The sequence below is a fragment of the Cuculus canorus genome, chromosome 3, assembly GCF_017976375.1.
Source record: "Cuculus canorus isolate bCucCan1 chromosome 3, bCucCan1.pri, whole genome shotgun sequence".
NCBI classification, from domain to species: Eukaryota; Metazoa; Chordata; class Aves; order Cuculiformes; family Cuculidae; genus Cuculus; species Cuculus canorus.
The window spans coordinates 14,265,313-14,290,110 of NC_071403.1; the positions used below are offsets into that span (position 1 = coordinate 14,265,313).

Here is a 24,798-nt window from a genome sequence, read left to right on the forward strand (position 1 = left end):
AGCTCAGAATCTCCTCCAAACAGTTTAAAGACATTAGCCATAGGCTTTTAATTTGTTTTAGTGTGGGTGAGAGACGGTTGGTGACAGGTTGTTCTTGGTGCAGCGCACAGCAGGAAGGTTTTTTTCTCTTAATCACAATTAACACATGCAGATTTACTAGAGTGCTTGGTATCTGAACATTTGCTAACTTCAAAAATGAGCAGTTTCCTACATTTTCACAGGAATACCACTCCCTCCTTCAAGCACAGCTTTGCATTTTATACTGAGAAAAGACTTAACATGAAAAGCTAGTCTGTTAAAAATGTCAGCTATCAGACCACATGAGCTTTCTGTACACAATACTTGATTTGACCTGAGCAAGAACCTCCTTAGACATAGTAATCTCATGCATTGTACTCAAAGCAAGACGCTGTACATTTTTCAATGTATTTTTCAACATGCCATATAAAATGCCACTAACACCTATTTCTAAGCTGCTTTAACAAAACGGTCTTATTTACTATTATTTTAACTCAAAACATGAACTATTTAAATTAATACCAATTCAATATAAAAAAATCTGACACCGAGCCCAAACTTCAGTTTCACTCTGCAAGAAATAACACCCCACAGTTCCAAGAAACATTCCTCCAAGCATTAGACTATGAAAGCATGAAACAGAAGTTCAGCAGTCTGACAGCCTTGTTCACTTACTGTAAAATATGGTTTCCTGTGTTCAGAGTGACAATTACCAGTAAATTGTTGAACTTAGCTGACACTGTTCCAACAGGCAGAAAACGTGTGTCTCAACAGGCTTCAAACACAAGGAAACAGTGGTACCTGTTATATCACTTGAAAGCATTTAAGTAAGTGTAGGAAAAGAGCATTTTCCTTAAAATGTCTTTTGAAGTATATATTAGCAAATAATGCACTCAGCTAGATCTGACAAGTTGCGCTACATAACTTCTCTAGCATAGCTATAATGTATTAGGTTTTAAGATGCACTCCTAGAGGATAAGGTAGGTTATTAGCTATCTGCTCTGCACTTCAGGACTTCACAGCTGATGCAGCCTATCACTTTTTCTCTCTCTCTCTGTTTTGGGGTATTTGCAGCACTGTTTACAGACTATTGCACAGAAATTTAAATTCCTCTTTTTGGCTCCAAAGGGTAACTGGCAATTTCAGAACCTATGTCAGACCTTTCTGCTGTGAAAGCTCTTCAAGGGAAAGACACGTTTCACCACAGGCTAGTGATGGCAGTGAAGTTTCACACTTTCCAAGACTCTCTAGAAGTTTTGGTTTGAAAACAGCTATTACAACCACAGAAAGACCTACCTCCAAGATAAAGTATTTCAGCTAAGAATTTAAATTAGGGGGACTTTACAACCCTGTCCACAAAGGCAGCTCAGCTTTCCCTCTAGAGTATTTCATTTGAGAGCCCTAAGTTGCTTCACTATCTACAGAAGCTAAAAAAAAAAAATATCCACCAATCCTCCTCTTCTGTAGGCTGACAAAAGAACTCATTCAACTCATCTTTATGGGTTGCATTCTCCAGCTCTCTAATCACTTTCACAAACCTCCAGTAGAGCCTCTACAGCTTTACAGTTTCTTAAACTGTGGGACCAAAACCAGGCACCCTATACCCAGATGTGGCTTTGGAAGTGCCAAATACAGTGGAGTAATCACATCCTTTGACCTACTGGCTACTCTCGTGGCTGATCAAAGTCCAGGATGCTGTTGGTCTTTCTGCCAAAGGGAACATTGCTGGCTGATGCTCAGCTTGCTGTCCATTAGGACTTCCAGGTCCTTTTCAGCAGAGCCATTGCCCAGTTGATCAGCCTCCAAAATAGAAATTACTTAACACTTGGAATTAATCCATTCCATGAGGAGACCTTAACATTAGCTAAGCCTGATGCCATTCTTATTGGCCCAATCTTCCACCTGGCAGTATCTCTACATGGCTCTTCACTCTGTTCTATCTATTTCTCCCAGTCCGATATCATCCTCAAACTTGATAACTATATACTTAAACCCATCATCCAGGCCATTTATGAAGTCTGAATAGTACTGGGTCCACACTGACCCTGAAGAGCTCACTGGCTGCTAGTACCATAACTACAGAATTTAGGTGAAAGTATAAGCACCATCCAATTTCATAACTAGAATGCAGGCTGCAGTCTAACCAAGGTCCCTTGGTGGAACCCAAAATATTTCCAGCCAAAGACATTCAGTATGCAAAAAAATAAAATAATGAGAGATTGCTATGACAATAGGCCTATGCAATTTTTACAAACCTAAAGTTAAAAGCATTTAGATTTCATCATTAAGTTGGGACTTTGACCTGTTCAAACAGCTATCACCAACTAACAGATATCAAGTATTTGCTCCACAAACATATTTAAGGAAAAAAGTTCAGAGTTCCAAATCTTCTAAATCTAAGCTCCTGCAAAGCAAACTGCAACTCAAAGTGATGCATTGTTTTGCTGGTTTTGCAGATGTGAATTACGTACTTATCAAGCTTGCTCTAGCAATAAAAGCAGTCTAAGTTCCTTCTCTGAATACAAAATACGCTGACAGTGAGATGATTATACAAGTAAGCCCCCTATCATTAATGTGGGAAAAAGCCACACTAGTCCTTCAAGACATCAATACATAGAATGAAGGACAGACAGATGAGTCATCTCATGTGATGCGTCACAGGTCTGAACAGAAGCTCAATTTCAGGGCTGTGTTTCCCTTCAGGCTGATAAAGTTCAAAGCTGTCCTGAATAAAGTTTAAACACATGCAATCACCCAGGGGATTAAGTTATTCATGGGCTATTATTTTGGGCATCTGCAACTCAACAAGCAAGCAAAGTATCAAAGATGAAAACTGATGGTGTACATACACTAAAGAGAGGACTTAGTCCTGAAACAAACTGTTGGTTCAAAGTTTGGAATATGAATAAAAACAGCTCAGAAGAGCCTTTAAACTAGCTCACACAAGCTAATTTATATTAAAAAAAAAAATTGCCAAAACAATTACATTGTAAATATTGACATATTTACACCACTCAACCAATGGTTTCCAGGACTTAGTTTTAGACACTGCTTGCCTAGAAGTGTTAGGTCAGATAAGAGGCATTGCACTGAAGAGTAAGAACAGCAATCCAGATGTAACATGCAATTGCAACAAACATGGTTGTTTCTTCCACACAGATTCTTCAAAATGAACTGAACCTAGTACTAAACACTAACTGTTCAGGCTGGTATCTGATAATATAGGCTGCAAAGTTAGGTCTTTAAAGGCTCAGGCTGCAGTCTCTGCTGTTTCTGAAAGCTTGATCAGCTTCGCTGAAACTCCATTTTACAGTAGGGAAAAAAAACACCTAAATTTGTAGTTAAAACAACTCACTCCCGAGTAAGTACAGGTTAGAGCCATCATCGGTGAGCAGCTGTCTCATTCCGATTTGAGAGTCTGCCCACAGGCAATACAGGTAATATCTCTGGGTGGATTAAGTTCATATTTATACTTGATAGATTTCTTGAAGTAGGTAGCATTCTACTCTAAAGGATAAGAGGAAAAAAAAGAACAACTTAAGCAGAGCAACAGAAAACTCAGCTTAGCTATCCTATTAAAAAAAAAGGCAAAACAACACTCTTCAGACTTCTTTATTTGGTATTCACACAAGTGGTAGCTAGGCCTGAGACAGGAATTTGCAAAGAAATCTGTCATCAGTAAAGCACGAGCCTGTAACTCACATGAAAGCCACAATTAGCTCAATACCATTTATGCAGTATCAGTAAGCATTGAGGAACAGTGAGAAGCATACTCTAGCTGTTCTCTCAGCACGCCACTGAACCTGTTTACTCTGTGTTGCAGACAGAGCACTAAGATATCTCAATAGATATCGCAATAAGCATTGCTTTTAGTTTGCTTAATCTTCACTTCTCCTGTGTACCACCTTTCCTTCTCACCCTGTCTGCAGCAGATCCAGCTAGTCTCCTGTAATTCCACAGTTAAGATTTAGAAGGAAGAACTGCCGTTTTGATCCTATGGTCTCTTGCAAATTCAGCATTTTACAATACTTTAGACTTGTCAAACTCTCACAGCCCATGGCCAGATAAGGGAATAGTCTTTATGAGTTGCCCAGTATGTTAATAGTAACTCAGAAGCAGAAGACAGAAAACCAATGAAGCTGAAACAAGATGCAAAAATCACATTTTACAGAAATTGCAGCAATCAACTATGTCAAGGATAAACCCCCTTGAGTATTAAAAATATCCAGAAAGATTTTCCATTAGGAAGCATAACAGCCAGTTTAACAGTTTTAAATTGCACAAGCTACCAAAGAGTTCCACTCAGAAGTGTGTATTACTAGGTGTTCTCGCCTTAATAATCAAACAGATCAGCCATAAGCACACACATCAATCACCAGGAACACAGAAAGAACACATTGGAATTAATATAGCAAATGCCTTTAGAAAAGAGTTAAATGAGTGAAAGCTAACTTTGAACACCTACTGGAAAAAGCCTGAAACCATTAGGGATTATCATTTAACTATAAGTTGAATATGTTTCACTTCCTACATCTGGTATGTTCAGCTAATACAACATGGCCTAATGATTCATTTGTGGCCCAAACAAAATAATCGCTCCTTGTTAGACATCAAACAGGACAGGTAAAGTGTTTCTGATCAATTTCGTACACAGCCAGTACTACAGTCAAAGGTAGTTTACCCACCTTTTCTGGTTAAAGATATCTTTAAGGAAGTATTACTTCACCAAAGGTGTTGTCAAGAATTGAAACAGGCTCACCAGGGAAGCGATTGAGTCACCATCCCTGGAGATATTTAAAAGACATGTAGATGTGGTGCTTAGGGATGTATTTTAGTGGTGGTCTTGGCAGTGTCGGGTTTACAGTTGGACTTCATGTTCCTAAAGGTCTTTTCCAACCTAAAATGACTCTAATTCTGCTAAGAATTAAACTTGCAATTTCAAGAAATGATCAGAAAGTACTTGTGTAGCATAGCAGAAAGACTCCCCGTTCCATTTATTTTTAGAGGTCCATATATCAAGCAGATGTGGCTTTTAATTCTCTCAGTGAGATGTTTTAAAAGGTGTACATGTAATCTTGTGCAAGAAGTGTAGAAATTAATACGGACAAGTATTTCTTGCATAGCGCTGCCCTCTAGCGAAATCACATGAAACAGCCAAATAAAATGTAACTCCATTAATCACCATTTCAGAGGCCCTAGAAGAAATTATCTCATCTTTAAATATACAAATACTCTAATTCTTTTTACTTCTTACAACAGCTTCTTTCAAGACTTCACCTGAAAGCGTGACTCAAAGAAAATGTTCAAATCTACGAACTAGATCATGGTCAAAAATGCATCTAATCAAGTTAAAAGCAGTTGAACCTTAGGATGTTCAGTGCTTTATAGAAATACAAGTCAAGTACATGTTTCCGTTTCAATATTGGTGTCCCACAAAACTTTTCATTTGAAGGCTATTTTGATATAGAAGAGATTTTCCATATTCATAACCTAAATAGCTTTTTTAATTACGTTAAGCATGAGGGAAGTCACAATACTTTTTATCTTTCATAGCAATTTCTATAGTTTAGTTGCCTACACTGAACACTATTCCACACAGATACAATGCACCCTTGTCAGCATTGCTTCTGACGAGGCAGGTAAGCAGTCCAATTATTCTCAAGTGTAGTGCAGTTTCATATGTCATCCCAACACAGGCAACACTTCCAAGCTTGTTTAAGAGGAACTAGGACTCCACCTTTCTTGAAACTGTACCTTTCTTCTCTGTGCACGTGAACTTCAGCTTCCTTGAAAAGTAATCTGACTTTGCAAGTAATGGTTATCTACCTCCTTTCATTAAAGTAAGGTCTTCACCTCAGACTATCAACACAAGACCATTCTAAAGATAAAAATTGGAATTCAAGAGTCTTATGTCCAGAACACCATTAACCATGGCAAACAGCGATTCACACATTTTCCCTAAATTGTCAAGAGCAACAAAGAAAGACTCCTAACTGCATCTGAAGATGGTAGATCACGTCATGGATAGTTGGGGGCTTTTACTTTTGGAAAAGCTCATATCATATAAGCTTGGCAAATCAATATGTTAACTAGTAAAAAACTGAGGGTTTCCGTGAAGTTTTAGTATCAAATCTTCAGTTCCTGTGAAGAACACAGAAGTATGAATAACACAGCTATAAAAAAAATCTCTAGCATAGAACAGACTGACCAAACTGAACTGCTACATTCATTATGGCATTTCTTGTGCCATCTGTTGTACACAACAGGAACACTGCATTCAGTACTTGTTTATTAATTTCTCTAGCATCCAACCACTACAATATCTTGCAGCACATTCACATCCATTTTTCTTATTCATGTTTTCTCTGCACCATATGTAATCAAAGATAATCTCACTTACTTCCAATACTTTAGTGGACAACAGAAAAAGCGGTCAAGGTTTATAAAACATAGAAACCATGTATGGCAGCCTCTCAACTACAATTGTTGAACTATGCACAGTGAGCTTGAGCTTACTGGACATGTCATCTGTAAAAAGTTAATGCTGACTCAGTTGTAGTATTGAACATCACTATTTTGCCCAGTTGCCAACTTCTGCATGGTCCCATCAGGCTCAGAAGAGCATTACCTTCATAACAAAAGCTTAACCTCCTTCCAAGGTACACCTCTAAAATCGCCAAATACAAAACTGTCATTGATCCAGAAATTTAATATTTACAGCCCTCCAAGACTGTACTAGGAGTTGGGCTGTTAAAACAAAGAACACCAAAACAGGTTTGCTATTTTGGTTATTTACTGCTTCGCAGAGCAATGAAAATAATCAAATAGCTGCATTTTTTTGTATTTAAGAATTAACACTGAAGTGATTAAGTGGTAATGGCGATGAATGCTACTAACGTCTAGATTTCTTAATAACTATTAGATGTCTGCTTAAAAGAAAACATGTACTAAATGAGTGCTTTTAACGTTAGACAGGTTATAAAAGTTTTTGAGCTTTTATGACTGTTAAGAAAACAAGTCAACTGTAAGGAAAGTAAACCATACTCTGGACAAAAACCTAGGTGTGAAAGGTCATCAAATTTGTCAGGAGACAAACGAGCTTTGTTAGATCTTTTTTCCAGATGGAGGAAAAAGGATGACTTGACAATTTAGGATTTCAAATAATGCTTATTAAATATTTTTTAAAAATTACAGACAATTATAACCATCCTTCAAGGACATGCTAAATGAGATGCACAAGATCATTCAAAAATTAATCTGCCTATCATTGTGTCAGTAACACATTATTCTGCCTTGAATTCAAATAGCAATCTGGAGCTGACAACAACTATTGTATTAATACCTAAGGCAATGTAAAACCATTTCAATGCAAAACACATTAATGAAAGAATAGATGTAAACTACATCATGTGTGAAACTGTTTGAAACACAGCACTGCAACCCTAATTTATCATTTTCTTGTTATATTCCACATTTAAGGACACAGAAAGCTGTCAGTATAAATCATTAAGGTCATGGATTTGCAGAGCCCCCCCATGGATCACTTGTTCACATTTCCTACAAAACCATTTTAAATATCAAGTGCTGAACTTCAGTATTTTGCATGACATAATACCAAACAATAAACTTGGTGTTATTAAGGCTTTAAAACAGAAAAGCAATTACAAATTCAAGATTATGTTGAAAATTGAGCCATACTAAGAAATAAGTTTGAACTATGTTTCTCATTTTGTGTCAGAAACTGTCAGCCTCTGGCCTGGACAGGTGCACACTCTCCTGGGTTGAAAAACTGGTTGGATGGCCGGGCCCAGAGAGTGGTGGTAAATGGAGTTAACTCCAGCTGGAGGCCAGGTACAAGTGGAGTTCCTCAGGGCTCAGTACTGGGTCCAGTCCCGTTCAATGTCTTTATCAATGACCTGGATGAGGGGATCGACTGCACCCTAAGTAAGTTTGTGAACGACACTAAGCTGGGAGGAAGTGTCAATCTGCTGGAGGGTAGGGAGGCTCTGTAAAGGGATCTTAACAGGCTGGACTGCTGGGCTGAGACCAATGGCATGAGTTTTATCAAGGCCAAATGCTGGGTCCTGCACTTGGGGCGCAACAATCCTATGTGGTGCTACTGACTACGGGAAGAGTGGCTAGAAAGCTGCCTGGAGGAGAAGGACCTGGGGTTGTTGGTTGACAGCAACTGAACATGAGCCAGCAGTGTGCCCAGGTGGCCAAGAAGGCCAATGGCATCTTGGCTTGTATCAGAAATGGGGTCACCAGCAGGTCCAGGGAGGTGATTATCCCTCTGTACTTGGCACTGGTGAGACTGAACCTCGAATCCTGTGTTGAGTTTGGGCCCCTCACCACAAGAAGGATATTGAGGCTCTGGAGCGTGTCCAGAGAAGAGCAACGAGGCTGGTGAGGGGGCTGGAGAACAAGTCTTATGAGGAGCAGCTGAGGGAACTGGGGTTGTTTAGCCTGGAGAAGAGGAGGCTGAGGGGAGACCTTATTACTCTCTACAACTACCTGAAAGGAGGTTGTGGAGAGGAGGGAGCTGGCCTCTTCTCCCAAGTGACAGGGGACAGGATAAGGGGGAATGGCCTCAAGCTCCGCCAGGGGAGGTTCAGGCTGGACATCAGGAAAAAGTTTCTCACAGAAAGGGTCACTGGGCACTGGAATAGGCTGCCCAGGGAGGTGGTCGAGTCACCTTCCCTGGAGGTGTTTAAGGGACAGGTGGACGAGGTCCTGAGAGGCATGGTTTAGGAAAGTGTTAGGAATGGTTAGACTTGATGACCCAGTGGGTCCCTTCCAACCTTATGATTCTACGATTTAAACATTGCATATACTTGAGAAAAATTATATCTAGATTTATGCTTTTGTCAGTAATATTAACATCTGTCACAAACATTTGTAGACCTCATCTAGGCTTTTCATAAAGCCACACTTTATTATTGCCCCTTAATTACCCCTGTTAAAAATTTAGAACACACATCTTCCCTAGTTGCACCTTTATCCCCCCTTCCCAGTCTTACAAAGTGTCTGTATCAAAAGATTCAGCAAGAAAATGCAAGATGAAATGTTTTAGTAGTATACTCCAGAAGACAATGGTAAGGATCAGCTCAAAGTTAGTCACAAGAAGTGTAACTGCAGTTTCCATGGCTAAAAAATACTTCCATATTTTCACATCATGCACAGAAGCAGGCAAGTTCGCTTCTTGTATCACCAAGCTTTTTAAATCATAAAACAAAGTAAAAACCAATTTGCATTGCCTCGACTCTGAGTAAGTATTCATTGTTTGGTTTTTGGGTTTTTTTCCCTCCCACCAGAACAGGCATATTCTTCCTCCTATTTACACAAGGAGCTTCTCAAAACAGCTACCTACCAAAGTATTTAGAAGTTATTACTATCCTCTGACTTAGAATAGTCTTGAAAAATTATAGCAGTTACTAAAACTGAGAACTTGCTACTTCTCTGAAGGTACTGCATTCTGTTTTCCTACACTGGCCACTGCACTTTTTTGAACATTAGTTGTACTGCGGTAAATAACAGTAAGAATTTCTAATAAGTGATTTTCTCAGACATGACAAACAAACTTGTCCAACATGAGTTAAGTGAGGTTATAACAGTTACATTATTATCATGAAAATAAATTATTCCAAGAAACAAACAACCTTATTGTCAATCACTGTCTCCTCAAGCTTTTCATGGGCTAGAAACAAGCTCAGAGGACATCTCGCAACACGACATACACCACAGTAATCACCATCCATGGGTACAACCACTAAATCCTGTAGAAATCTTTGCACCTCATTTCTATTCTCCTTTGAATGACACATTGTTAAGACATGTCTTAAAGCATTTATTATAATTTGGTCCTTTATTCAAATATTAGCTGTTGACTCCAGAAAATATTTCATAGCAAGTGTGAAACAAATTCTAATCTAAATCTTACAATAACTCTTGCTTTTAACTAACAGCACCTGCAAAACCACACACCATCTTCTGTATTAAGTCATCATTGAAAGCAGTTCTGAGGAAGCCTTGAGCTTCCTTGGGAGAAGCAACTTTAACCCCTTAGGCTGGTAATATCTATGCTAGTACACTCCCAGTGACTTACCCTCAGGGACAAGATACTTCCAGGTTCAATATGTATGACTAATCCCTCCCTAAATTTGAGACTACTATTTAACAAATTTTTCATACAAAATATTTTTTTTTCCTTTTTCATCTTCAGCTTTAACAGCGTGTTTCATGCTACCCTATTCAGAAGCTGGGGAGAAGCTAAAACTCAGTGAAATACTGCATTTTCCTTCTCAAACTATGAGAAAAGCTGGTCTGTGTCTCACTAGGTCAAATTTAGTGACCTGATAAAAAATGAAAAATAAGCTAGTATAACGACAAGCACATTCAACTCTAGCATAATCTACCTTTCTATCAAACTCATTAACCTAACTCCTCAGTTGTCAGCATCCCTAGGCCAGCATAATGCTTCAATTTTTGTTGTCCCCCATCCACACCCTGTGCCCTTCCTTTCCCCCGAAAAACCCACATAATCAAAAATGTTACAATATTGTGTCATCTGATAAAGTCTGGGTTTTGTTGTATGAATAGCTCACCATGTACTTCAGAGTAATACATTAAATCAACCTGGGCCTTAATAAAGTCCCAGAACACTCGATCGATTCTCTTGGTATTCCTTAAAAAAAAAAAAAAAATAGATTTTAACTAGATTAGCCACCCAGGTACATTTGCTAGTTCTGTAATTTTAACTGTATCCATTTACAATCTAAAGAACACCACCACCCACACTCCTCCTCCTGCTGAAGTAGCAGAATATGCTTTCTTAGAGAAAGCCTAGAAGCATACACACGCAGAAGTGAGATTTTCCTCTCAGTATCTACTGAAATACAAGGCTGCCTGTTGCCAGTGCCAAAACCTTTTTTCCTCAACTTCGCCCAGTGTTGTATATTACCATAATGCGTAACTGCAATTGTACAACAGCCATAATTTAATTCTTCACACTGAAGGCCACAGAGCACTACTGTTAACATACATTTGACTAACTGTAGAACCGATAAATTGTACTCCAAGCAACACTGGATTCCTCTGTTTCACGGTACTTTTCCACAAATAACTATTTAAAATTAAATCAGTCATCTGCAGACAGTGCAGCCACAGCATTCCTATTTACTATTAGTATTTTGTGTTAAAGTAGTAGACATTCAATGTAAAGTCATTCAGAATTAGGTAAGAAAGCATTAGCTAACATTTCACTTATTACATAAAAACTTCCATTAAATGTCCATTCAAAATAGATTTTTTTCTTTAGAGTAGAAATGCAAATACGAGTATACAGAGGAGCAGATAAACCTGCTTCTTAGCTTCCCTTTAACAATACAATTACAACACTAGCAATGGAACAGACTGAGGATATTCAGGAGTCATGAAAAAAAAAGACACAAAAGTGAGTGACATCTGTACTCCAAATCCTCACCTCTTAACTAATATAAACCAAAGATCTGAGATTCCCTCTGTTTAGAGACTAGGGAATTCAGGTATCACACTGCATCCCTATCTATTCTCTATTCTTTCCTTTCCCCCACCATCATCTGCTAAGCGTTTGTGGAAAGTTTTGAAGTAGGTGTCTTCGTCCTTCTATTCGCCCTTATACAAAGGCATTCTCTTTCCATGCTTCAAAAAAAAAAATAACACTGATTATCAAATGGTTTGATGACTAATCACAAAGACCTCCCACCTTTAGAAACTGGGACAAACAATTTGATAGACATGCAGGACGCTGGCTGAAAAATACAGGAGCCTACCTACTCCTCAGATGATTGAAGTCAGAGGCAAGCGATACAGTGCCCCACAGACTTCTATGCACACTAATGCCCTTGTCTCACCTAGAGGTGATTTTTTCAGATAAGACTAACACAGAAAAAAGACAAATCCACAAAGAAGTGGAAAATTAGAGGAAAAAGTTACTCCTTCCAGAATCACGCTTCACCTCCTCCCAAGAAGAGGGACTGAAATAACACAAACCAGTGGAGACTCAGAGGCAGTGCTCTGGGCCAGTATCTCCCTAAGGCTTAGAGAAGTGCAACAGCCCAGGAACTTGTCACTACTGAAGTAATTTTTGGATTAAGTCATAGCACTGGGAAAAGCCCAGCCCACAATATAAACTGTTATGCATGCATATATATTCACAGAATGCAGTTGAAGTTGAGAGTTGGGGTTGTTCAGCTTGGAGAGAAGGCTTTGGGGAAACCTTATTGTGGCCTTTCAATACTTAAAGGGGTCTGATAAGAAAGACAGAGAAAAACTTTAGCAGGGCCGGTAGCAACAGGACAAGTGGTAATGGTTTTAAATTAAAAAAAACCAGGAGATGTTTAGACTAGATATTAGGAACAAATCTTTCACACTGAGGGTAATAAAACACTGGAATAGGTTGCCAAGAGAGGTGGTAGATACCCATATCCCCAGAAACATGAAAGATCAGGTTGGACGGGGCTCTGAGCAACCTGATCTAGTGGATGACATCCCTGGTCAATGCAGGGGAGTTGGACTGTATGACCTTCACAGTCCCTTTACAACCTAAACCATTCTACAATTCTGATGCATTCACATGCTGTCAAGGTCACATTTGCAATTCACTCTTCAGACCACAAGAGCAGCACTAGTCATGCTGTTACAGGTGGAAATAACTTACATATGGAAGCCTGCCCATCGCTGGCAGTGGGCAAAGCGATATGAAAGCACCAGAGCATTAAAAGAATACATTCCTGCTTCAACTTTCAGAACATAGTTGTTCTAATAAGTAGCTTTCACTGTTCGTGACACATCTGTACCTCAGTCTACCATGAATCAATCTCAGCTCACTGCTTCAGCACATGATTCTACAATCTCCTGCAAATAATGACAGAACACTTGTATCAGAGATGGACACCAATCACCTCCTGTGAGCACACCCCTAAAACACCCATGAAATAGCTTCTCTGTTTATCCCTCCCTGCCTTAACACCTACCGTAAAGCAGAAAGGAGTTTCAGAAGGATAAAATACAGCAGTTAAAAACAAAGTAAAAACTAATTCTATGCTCCAGGCATTTGCATAGAGAGCTCAGCTGAAGTTTCCAAAGCAACAAATTAGCCTAAAAATCTTTGTTACTGAAGCATTCAGAGAAGACTATTTCAGTTCTCATGCCTGATGTTGCACCTCATTTATCACCCAGTATTTGTACAAGTCCTAAACACAGAAAGACTAAGGCAACAACACTGAGGACAAAGACACTGTCTTCACCTGAAAAACCACACAGACAGCAAATGGAAGTCAGTGAACATTAAATCTAAGTCGCATATTTCCAGGTTCAGCTAATTTTGAGGACAGAAGGATGTCGTAATACTCAGCTGAACAGCGCCTACAACCAACTCTATGCTCAAAAATACATAGTGAAATAACATCATAAGCAGGAAATATTACCAATAAATTTTAAAAACTCCAAACGGTACTTTTAGAAACATGATTATATTTCAGTAAGCAATGAATTTGTACAAAACAGTCTTGCATTTCAGATGCTTATAGTTGTTTATTAACAGTTATAAAAATGATACATGGGTAGCTGTTTGAAAAACAGGTTTTTCTCCCAGCTAATTAGTTCGTTCCTAGTGTTAGTGTCATAGAGGCTAAAAAACACTATGTGCTCTGCAGTAATGTAATTAAACAACAAATTATTCTTTCCTTCCATAACTAAGGGAGGCAAGTTTAAAAGCTTACATGTTATTACACGCTATCAAAAGGTCTGGATCTTTCTTGACCAGCATGTGATCTACATGTCATAAATACTGCTTGACCTATCTAGTGACTCACATCATTCAGAAGCAGTTTAATCTTAAATTTCAAGATTTGGGTCAAGATAAAGCACTTAGTCAACGGGGCTGAAAGAAATTCAGATCACCTGACACACCCACCAATAGCTATCCACCAAACTGCTCTTCTACCTACTGCAGAGCCTGATGCACACCAAACTGTCAGTGACCTGACATCTAACAGTCTCCCATAATCCTGCTGTAACTTAGACCAGCCGAAGTCACTAGAATAAAGAGACAGAAAATCATTAGCTATACTTGTTACTCAATATTTGTTTAAGAGTCTAAAGGCAGTATTTAGCAAGTACTTTACACCCTTACCCAGTTATGGCTAAAACAGTCTTCCATCTTCATTATATCCTTGTTCTACAATAATTCTATTCATTTATCCTTTACCTGACAACAAGCTACCACAAAGAGTCTTGTCTAGCAATGCTTCAAAATAACTTATTGCATGAGCTATGTTTACAGAGCCACTTAGATTTCACTAGCAGAGTTATATGGGAACAGCTTTATGTTAGAGCCAGGCAAAAATGGAAGATAAAGTTATTTTAGCAAGGACATGAACTTAAAGATCAAAACCTATCAGTAAACACTGACTGCTGAGGAGTTTAAAAGCTTAGTCTGTAGTTAGCTTAAGCTTTAAAGCTTGATCTTTGTCACAAAATTTTATCTTGATGACAAGTTAATACAAACAAGTTGATTATTCAGGGACTGAAAAAATTGGAAAAGCAAGAGACCACATGAACATCAAATGTTAGCCAAAGGTAGTAAGTTAAAATGGCTTTTTCCTTTCGCACATAAAAGCAAGAGTCAAGCAGTTGAACTAACAGCCTTAACCACATGATTTACAGTAAGTCACAAGATGAATACTTCCAAATCCTTCTAAGCTACAAAAAACTGCAGTGGTTTAACCACATGTTAAGACTAACCACATGTTAAGACTAACAAGACTATCTCCAAAGCTTTAGAAAAGAAGCCTCTGACCAGTTTCAAACTCTTGATGAATCTTCCCTAGAACCGGCTTTTGCCAGAAAAGGTTGGACCAGCTGATTCTCAAGGACCCTTCCAGGCAGTACTCTATGATTCCATTTGCTTTTAACTTTTTGGCAATCCTTGACTTAAGGCACACATCATAGAAAATGCTTGCAGATTCTTTATACCCAAAACTGAATCCTGACATGCATAGATATTTACTTTTAAAGTCTAGAAATGCAGAGCTGTGAAACAATGCTCTGCTAAAGACATTGATTTTTCATTTACTGAATAAAACCCAGCCTTTTACAAACAAAGACAGTTACAACAGAACTTCTTGCATATTCCTTTACCAATCAAGGTGTTTTCCCAGACATTCCATTGTAAAGCCCTGTAGAGATAAAAAACATCTACGTAGAGAAGTTGTACTAAATGTCTGGTCAGTATATTATACAGAATATAACCAAGTCTCGGTTTTGCAATAGTTCAGTCAATAGAAAACAATATCTACTTTCCCACTGCTGGATGGAGGAAAAACACACAAGTTTAAAAACAGGCAGAGCCAGTGAATGTGTTATAAGCTATAAGAAATAGCACTATCTGCCCTTGCAGAAACACACTGAATTTAAGCCTGATCTGTGCTGAAGTAGTGGATCACTGGTTCTTCAATCTGAAGTAAAAAAGTCATTCCCTTCATTCCAAGAACTTCAAAGCAGTGCCTCAAGCCATGAAAATCCAGAGCTAGAAGACACTGTTGAAGCTGTTTAGCACGATGACAGTTTTCTGTTCAGGTACAGACTGTGAAAACTGCACTATCATGAATGTAAAGAGGTGAAACGTTTGTAGAACAACTTACTGTGTAAGTGATAGCTGCCAACATTCCAATCACAGTCAAGGAACTAATAGAAAATGAAAGGGCAGTCAAGCCATCTGCAAGAAGAAAAAAAGCCTGTTAAATTCTTATAATAGAGGTTTCTTCCTGAATTGTTTTCCTGAAGACACTGAAAGTTTAGTAAATGGATAAAAAAAAAAAAAAAAGACAGTTACCAGCCATGACAACTCAGATAAAAAAAATCTAGCATGACTTTTTATCAGCAGTAGATGCTAAATCCAGTGCCGTAAGAAGCAATTCAAATGGGCAAATAGCCACTAATCAACTTACTCACATAGCTGTCTAATACCTCCTCAAGACTTATTTCTGGTCTCCAAAGGGTGTTGTGGCAATTTTCACATGAATTCTGGACAGCTCATATTTGTTTTATCAGCAGATTTCTCAAATGAAAGCACTATGCAGCAAATCAGGCAAGCATGAATCCCTCAAACAAACCAAGCCGGGCTGCAGGCCTCAGTTTCACTCAAACTATGTATATCCTGAAGTACAAACTGGAAAAAGGTTAGGAGACTAAGAAGTTACTGTAGCCTTACTATCACTCCATAAATGAAAAGCAATAGTAGGCACCAAACTCATCCCCAAAGGCTACAAACTCCTGGAATCCTCCTGCAGAATTTTGCACAACAGTCCTGTACACAGCCTCACCACACAGGTCACATGGCAAGCTTTTTCAGTTAAATAATAATAGCATGGAAACTTGTAGTAGCTATTACAGAATTTAACCAACAATCAATTTTATGTTTGCATTTAGTCATAACTGCTACAACTTAGCGTCCTCCCTCATGTCCTCTCTAGTCAATTCAAGCATTTAGAGCACAATAACTTTTATTCCTACTTGCATAGAAGTATCAGCCAGCTTCCATTCATTAGCATCAAGCATTCACAAACTGAGAAATTGTTAGTTATCCTCTATGAAAAGCCATGTCTTTCTTCTGACCAACCTTACAGGCCCAGGCCTCCTTGTACAAATCACTGAAAACTAATAGAATAGCACAACCAAACCCATCTTCCTAGCTCAAATATCACCTTCTCCATTTTTGCTAGATAATGCCAAACAACTTTCCCCAAGCTAACATGTGCAAGTTTTAAACATAGCTGTAGTTTCTGAATCTGAAAAACACCCTCCCCAGCACTATTCCTCTTTTTAGTACTTCTGAAAACGTTAGCTATGTTCTAAAGCTTAGGAGGAAAATCTCATGCAGAAGTGACCACTATTTCTAACGCATCACACAATGTACTTGAACACCACATTTGATGAGCATTCGATGTGTGTATATATATATGTACATATATACAGGAAACAAACCTGAATATCCATTTAAAATCTTTGAACTATGCTCAAGGGCACATTGAAAACTGAACTGGTTTATAAATGGATAATCGTACACCATTAACAGGCTCTGCCTCAGTGGATGAGTTTGCATTCCTTTTAAAACTGCAGAAAGACAACAGTAAAGGATAAGGTAATACAAAAACAGGACAACAGGCACAAGTAATGATCACAGGTAAGAGTTTCGTCCTTATTCCTGCAGCATCTGGAACGTGAAAGATCTTTTTGCAATAATACTGACGAGGTACTTGATGTTTGTGGAGTAGCTCTGTAAAAACACTGGGGCCTTTCAGCAGACAGCAAGCTGAAGATAAGCCAGTGTGCCCTGGCAGGATGGAAGTCTAGCAGCATCCTGGGCTCTATCACCAGGAACACACCCATCTACTATGAAAAGGGGCCACGCAAGATGAATAAATCTGAGCAAGGGGAGAGCTAAGAGATAAGTCAGAGGTTGGAGCACACGCTGTGCGGAGAAGTTGACAGAGCCACACTTCTTCAGCTGGGAACAGAGACAGCTTTGGGGAGACCCAATATAATGTGCCTGCTTATCAAAGAGGTGAAGACTGGGCTCTTCAGTGGTGCACTGTAGTTGAGCGTGAGACAATGGGTGACAGTATGTATATCCACAGTGGATATGAAGAGGGTTTTTTTTTTTTTCAGCATTTTTTTTTCAGTCTCCATCCTAAGGGATTTTTCAAGAGCTGACTGATCAAGCCTTGAACAAGCTGGTATGACCTTACAGTTCTCTTCTTTCTGCAGGAGACTGAACTAAGAGACCTGAGATTTCTTCAGTCTCAACTATCTTACGTAACTCCAAGTCACAAGGGAATGCTAGTAGAGTCAGAAATCAAAATCAGACTTCCAAATCCAAGCTCAGCATCTTCATGATTAAACCTTCCTAGAAATACACACTAGCTATACTGTACTTTCATAGATAGGACATGTACAGAGCTGAATATTGAACAGTCAGACATATCAAAGCAGCCTAGAAAAATTAGCTTATGTCTCAGCTCAACTACTGTAACTACCTGCATGAACAGCCTAAGCAGTATTTTATAATATCCTGTCAGTTAGAATCTTTGTGAATCAAGAGAAAAGCCAGCAGACAGCCAAAAACAGAAAATGCTATGGACTTGTTCTCCCCATCTCCTATGCTTGCAAGCACAACTTACAGCACAGTATGCATAATGATGAATGACTCTGCAATGATATCAAAAGCAACAAGGGCTTCAAGTATGTAAGTAGCAAGACAAAGATGAAGCAAAAAAGCAGACCTGCTGCCAAGTGGTGCAGGGTGCTTGGTGAAACAAGACATGGAAAAGTCTAACATGCTGTGTGCCTTCTTTGCCAGAGCTTTCACTATCAAGACCACAGTTTGTAAAACCCAGGCTCAAAAGACAACGGAAAAAGTCTGGAAGGAAGATGTATCGTTGGAGGAAGAGGATCAGATTAGAGACTATTTAAGCAAATCGAACATACAAAGTTGATGGGCACTGAAGGGATACATCAAGTGCTGACAGCTGGTAAATGCCATCACAGGGAACTTTTAGTCAGCAGAAAATTCTCAAAATAATACAAAATATTACTTGACCAAGGCTCGTAGCATTATATTCCAAAACATTCAGACAGAAGCCAGTACTCTGACACATAGCAAGAAAAAGGCATAAATATTAGAACAGTTATGCATTTCCATTAACGTTAGTTAGATAACTTGTAGTTACCATTTTTCTGGACACATTTGGTAAGTGACACGAAGCCTGTCTTAACTCACTTATAAAATACCATCTGCACACCACCATTTTGCTCTGAAAGGATACCCTACTAAATACAAGAACAGCATAAGCTAAAGGTTAAAAAACTTGATGGAGTTTGGCCTTCACAATAGTTCTTTACAACCCTGTCAAATGGGTGTATAAAAAAGGCAAACAATTTTGCAAGAGGTCAATACTAGGAGAACAAAGGGAAAAAAATCATAACACCTATAGGATTTTCCTGTCTAAATAGACAAATCCACTTATGAAATCGTCTCATTCTTACAGTGAACAGCAATATCACATTTAATTAGGTAAGCACTCAAACTGTTGTACAAGACACACTCACTACGCTTAAGTTCACCAACTTTAAAGTATCCAAAGAAAAACTGTATTAAGAGAATATGCCACAGAAGAAAACACCATCCTTCCCCTCTTCTCATTAATACCACAGGAATCCTTGCTGTCAAACGGGGACTGTACTGAAAGCAGACACTGCCAGTGTCTCCACTCTGTACTTCAAAGACAAGTCTGATGATTCCTTGTTTTTTTTATCTGAACAGAAAGAAAAGTTTCATGGCGAAGATTTAATGCAGGTGCGCAGTTAGGCTCAAGTTAGAAGGCCATCACCAAGACATATGGTTTTCGTGTCCAAGGAGTTATGAGTATGCCAAAATAAGATAGTAGCAAGTTATGCAAAGCTCAGAACACATCCCAAACTTACGACTACTTCCAAATTCTTCAAACAGGAGCTTCACTTTCTCCCACTCTGTGGAATTCTTCTTGTCAGGAATATCCAAAGGAACAAAAGCACTGTAACGAAGCAAAGAAGTCATCTCATGTCCCCTAATCAGTTGAGTACCAAAAGAAATCTACTTCCAAGTTAAGAAAATAAAAATCCACTTATTCTTGAGGAAAAATTGTGTGACTTTAGCTTTTAAAAATTCCAAGGACAATGTTTCATTTCATTTACATTCTCTTCAACTGCTGTATTTAAATCACCATAGTATATGTATGCATGTGCAGAGGCAGGTCTGAGGTCAGTGAATAAGTGCTGTTCTATTAAACAATCCTAACAGAAGTAAAAAAATATATACTTGAGCATGATTAAAAGATATTAACTTGATTCACTATACTGGTTTGACTTGTGGGCAGAGCAAAAAGATTTGAAGAATCAATTGAGAAAAATTCTCCTCAAACTCCACACTTCAGGAAGCTAGAATAAAATAACTGATTTCCACACCAAGCATTCATTAAAAGGACATGTTTACCTTCCACTGTTAAAACTAAAATAATGACATGTCTGCTGAATTCCATTCCTTGTTCTGCTGCTGGCCCAGAAAAACTGAACTGCAGAGAATTTAAATATTTTTGGCCTTTCAAAAAGCAGAGACTAGTAAAGAGTGCTCAGAACGTCAGGTAGAACAGTCCCCCAGATGAATGCTTCCTTGTGTTGGTCTCCCCAGCTAAAGTCCAATAATAAGAGTAACTCTTCAGCATCTCCATAGACAAAACAGCTAGTTCTGTAACAGCTGGAAAACCAGCACCTCCATACCAATCTGATACCATAGCTTCCAGACATAAAACAGAAAATCTACAAGTCACAAGAAAGTCAGATTTGAAGGGAAGCTTCAGGTAAAGAATGCGACAACCCGAAGTTGATAAAGAAAGCCCACAAGTACCTTCTAGACTTTTGTAAGAAGACAGTACATATTTAGATCCCTGCTTCAGTTACCAATAAACAAATGAATAATACACATCTTCCAGAAGTATGCCTAAAAGTTCAAGTACACAGCTTAAGCGTGTGTTTCAAAAAGGTTAGTGTTAACTGTGCACTTATATCAAAACCAAATAGATACTCTGCAAAGTTAATATCTTAAAAATTAAGAAGTCTTAACTTCTAAAAAATGTTTGATTTTTAGCTTGTTAACTGCACAAGAGGTAAATTAAGGCTAGCATTCAGATTTTGTCCTTGTACCTGCCTCTAGTAGTTATTCTTCCTGCAAAATAGCATTCAGGCAGAATCAAGACACAGGTACTAAGTTAGGCAAAATTTCTACTTAACAGAAATAGAAAAACCAATAACAGCAGCTTTATATGCTAAAAAGGGGTAACATAGGCAACTTTGTGAAAACTAAGTGAGCTCAAGTCCTTTTACCTTAGCATCAGTGAATTTGTCATCTGTGAACCATATCCAAAGGAAACAGCAAAACACCTTAGGCTATTTATAAATTGCTTGCCTTCCTTACCCCACCCTCCTTCAAGAGCAATAAGATTTTGGGTTTTTCTCTGCGACTACCTACAACCAACATGTCAAAGGTCATTAATCAGAGCACAAGATACAGCAGCTATTCTTCACACTCTTCAATTAGTACTCGGATAAATCTTGACTGAGAGAGAGGAGCAGGGGCAGAATCACGTACCCAACTTCCCTGTACCAAGGGCCTCAGAATGGCATGCAAGGGCTACAAATCCACACACTTTAGTCCCAAGCTAGCAGGAATCTTATTTCCTCTCCTTTACAGGGTCCCCCAAGTAGAAGCAAGCTAGCCATATGGCTAACTAGCCCACCTGAACAGACTTTTAGCCTCTAGTTTAACAGAGTGTTCGCCTGCCTAGCAACCTACAGACCTGCATCCAGCCTACATTCCCAGAGGACTTCTAAAAAATAGCCCACCCCTTGCACCAGCACAGCACTCAGCAGTTTAGGCCTATTCATGCACACTAAGCAAGAAGAAATTTGACAAAGGTCTTGGCTATTTTGCTGTGTTAACTAAATGGTCTACGTAGCCTGAGGGCCATAGCAGCCATCAACAACCAGAGAAGTTGCCATGCTAAATAATTCAATTCATCTGTCATTACTGTGGTGCAATACAAGTCAGGCCATTGACAGGAAACGAAGAGAGTACAAGTGCAGGGTTTTACAGGTCTAGCTGAGAACTCAGTTCATGCAAGCAAAAAGAACAACTCAACTGTGATGTCTTACAAATGAGTTGTGGACAGAAATGAAATTACAAACCGCAGTAATATTCGGAATACAAGCAAACTGCTATGCTGTTTAAAACACATTCTGGGAACATTATAATCAAGATCTAGATCAATATCCATGCCGCAAAACAAGGAAAGTAAATGCAAGACAAGCAGTTTAAAACTATTAACTTTTGGCAGAGCTAGTAACACAGGTGTAGATGGGTCAAGTTCCATTCCTAAATTAAACAGTGCCATTAAATGTCACCCTCCATAGAATACTAACACATTAGATTTAAACTCGTTTCCATGAAGTGAATTCTGTTATAATATAATTTGCATATTCTTTATAGACTAATTAGACATATTCATAGTGTAAGAAGCTAAAGGTTCTAGAAAGTTTAAGGTAACTTAATTCCAAACATGGATAGTCAGGGCGACATTCCTTTTCGGGCCATATATTCATTAGCTTCAAAAGCAAATATTTTAGTTCAAACCAGACTGCTGTATAAGTATGCCCTAACATAGATAGTAGTATCTCAAGCCCCCTTGGCTCTAGCACATGTCATTTAGAGTAAATAAACACTGTTCAAGGAAGACAGATAATTTCTAAGAAGGGAAAAGCATTACAAACAAATATTAGTTCCTAGTATGCAATTATAACTATGTCCAATATTTGGCCTTTAATGGTATTCTTCAAGTTATTTTTATGCAGAGCATTTAGGTGCTACTACAGACACACATTTTTGCCACAGCCTAGAGCGTGAGCCTAGAGTAAGGCCTTGTAATAGCCTATAGTAAGAGGTGTGAGCATTACTCCAACCAACAGTTCAGGCAATGGAATACTGCTCATTGAGCTTTGCCATCAGCTTTAAAAAACCTCTAAGATCATCTGGTACAGAACAGACATTACATTTCCCAAAATAGTCACATGGTTCCCTAATGGAGCAAAGTAAACATCTAGGTAAGAATAAGATTTTCTTAAACTCCAAGCTTAATCCAGCTTTTATGGTTTCTTCAAGGACTGCTGACTAGGAAAGCAGTGGGGTTTCTTGTGTAGACCTGTGTTTAAAGGAATCAAACTATTAATTGACCTGTTTTAATTATACAGATTGCTTCAGCAATAATCAGAACAGAGGTCATCTTGGCAAGATAAAGCAGTCACGTGAGCACAAGATGACAGACTATTTGCTAGGCACTTAACAAGAAATATTCCAAGCCCTCTTGCTCCTGCAAATGGTGCACAAGTATTCTAGTCCCTTAAGCTTAGCCTCCAAGAATTAATTTCAGTACATAAAATTCCAGCCTGTTTCAACACTGCTCTGATAATGACTACCAACACAAGTCTGCTATGGTCAGGTACAGGCAGTACTGCAAGATTTGTTTCCTCTACCACATTTCACCTGGGCACCTTCTGTAGTTGCTTCAGGTCCAACACTTCTCTTTCCTATCAAAACTGAGACTTCTGAGGTTCTTTGCTCTTAATGTGCAGACAGCTGATGAACTAGGACAGAACTTCTCTGTAACAAGCATGTACATAAACACTGAAATATCTGCTACTTTTTATGTATTTTTTTAATATACATATACACTAAAATCGAAGTTCACATTTTTTTTCTGGCACAGACACCTCGCTTGCTTCCCGAACTGAGCTGTTCAGTCTTGCCATTTCCCTTAAAGGATACAGAAAAATTCTGTCCTGCAGCAGCATCTGAAGCAGCAAGGGTGAATTTTCCATTCTGAGAGCATTAGGATGATGCCACTACTTAATCATTACCATCTTAAAAAAAAATTAGCAACCTCATACGTACAAGAGCAAAAAAATGTTCCAATTAGATTCCAGAAATACTGAAACCTCTGCAAGTATCTAAAGGAGTCCTGCCTCCTTACAGCACATATTCCTGCTGTGTAGATCAGTGGGTTTCAAGTCTGTCCCTATTCAAAAGTGCTGTTCCAGAAACTTAGTCCCAGGCTGAGTACTATATCTGTCTGGTTTGCAACTCAACCCACATAGTCTCAGAGAAGACTGTAGAAGCTACTATAATTTACACCTTGTGAAGACTTAAGAACAAGCCTAAAAACAAAGGACAATTAGTCAGTCAAGAACCAAGTCATATCTTTCTAGAAGAGATGAACAATGCATGCCTACCACAGGAGCCAGTAATCAGAAAAGCTTCTGCCTGAAGTTTTAAAACTATTTCTAGACCATGATTAAGCTAACTCATTTAGTCTCTCATAAGGGCAAATCTGTTACTTTTAATTGCAAGGACAATAGACTTTTTGAACATGTACCTTAAATGTTTATCAGAACTAACCCAATATTCCGCAATAAGGTGGTATACAGTTAGAATATGCTCTGGTTTCTACTTCACATCACTCCAGTATTTCGATATGGATCATCTTAGCATACATTTTGTAAATTTTACCAGCTTTGTCGTTGCAGTCACAATGTGAAAAAGCTTACAACAGAGCATACATGAGTAACATGCAATATTGGCATGCATGTCATGTTTAATGGTGACTTTAAATGGAGTTCGTAATTCTGCTAGGACTTACAGAATTACTAGGACTTACACTATTTCCTGCAAACAGGTTACCCACTTAAATAATGTCTGCCTTTCAAACACTCAGTAGAACCATTATCAGACAAGGCCCAACTATGTCAAGTGTAGCTCTACACTATACTATGTCCTTCACAGAACACTTCCATGTAGAAAAGTATTAAGCATATAACACCTACTCATATTCCAAAAAAGCTGTTTTGGGATATCCATGAAAACATGTCATAAAGGCAGAAGACAGAAAGAGCACAAATATTTCACTCCATATACTCTGAGATATCAATGCAGTTGTAAATGCGATACCCTCAAGTTCTAAGCAGACGTTCACACTACACAAAGAGGCAGAACCTGAAAGCACGAGTACTTCCACAATCAAGAAAACCATTTCAGCTTCCAGTTAAACTCTAACTTTTCAGGTACCTAATTCTCAGGATATTTAATCTCTGTTAGAG

At 38.6% G+C, this 24,798-nt stretch overlaps 1 protein-coding gene across 1 annotated transcript in view; it reads right to left on the reverse strand.

The window, feature by feature from the left end:
- Window positions 1-24,798, reverse strand: part of LMBRD1 (LMBR1 domain containing 1) — an 85,244-nt gene that overhangs the window by 41,921 nt on the left and 18,525 nt on the right. The window contains exons 6-7 of the mRNA XM_009564812.2: window positions 19,543-19,631; window positions 15,702-15,775 (exon numbers count right to left, since the gene is read on the reverse strand). Coding sequence (XP_009563107.2) covers window positions 15,702-15,775; window positions 19,543-19,631 — 163 coding nt within the window. The remainder of the gene's footprint in view (window positions 1-15,701; window positions 15,776-19,542; window positions 19,632-24,798) is intronic.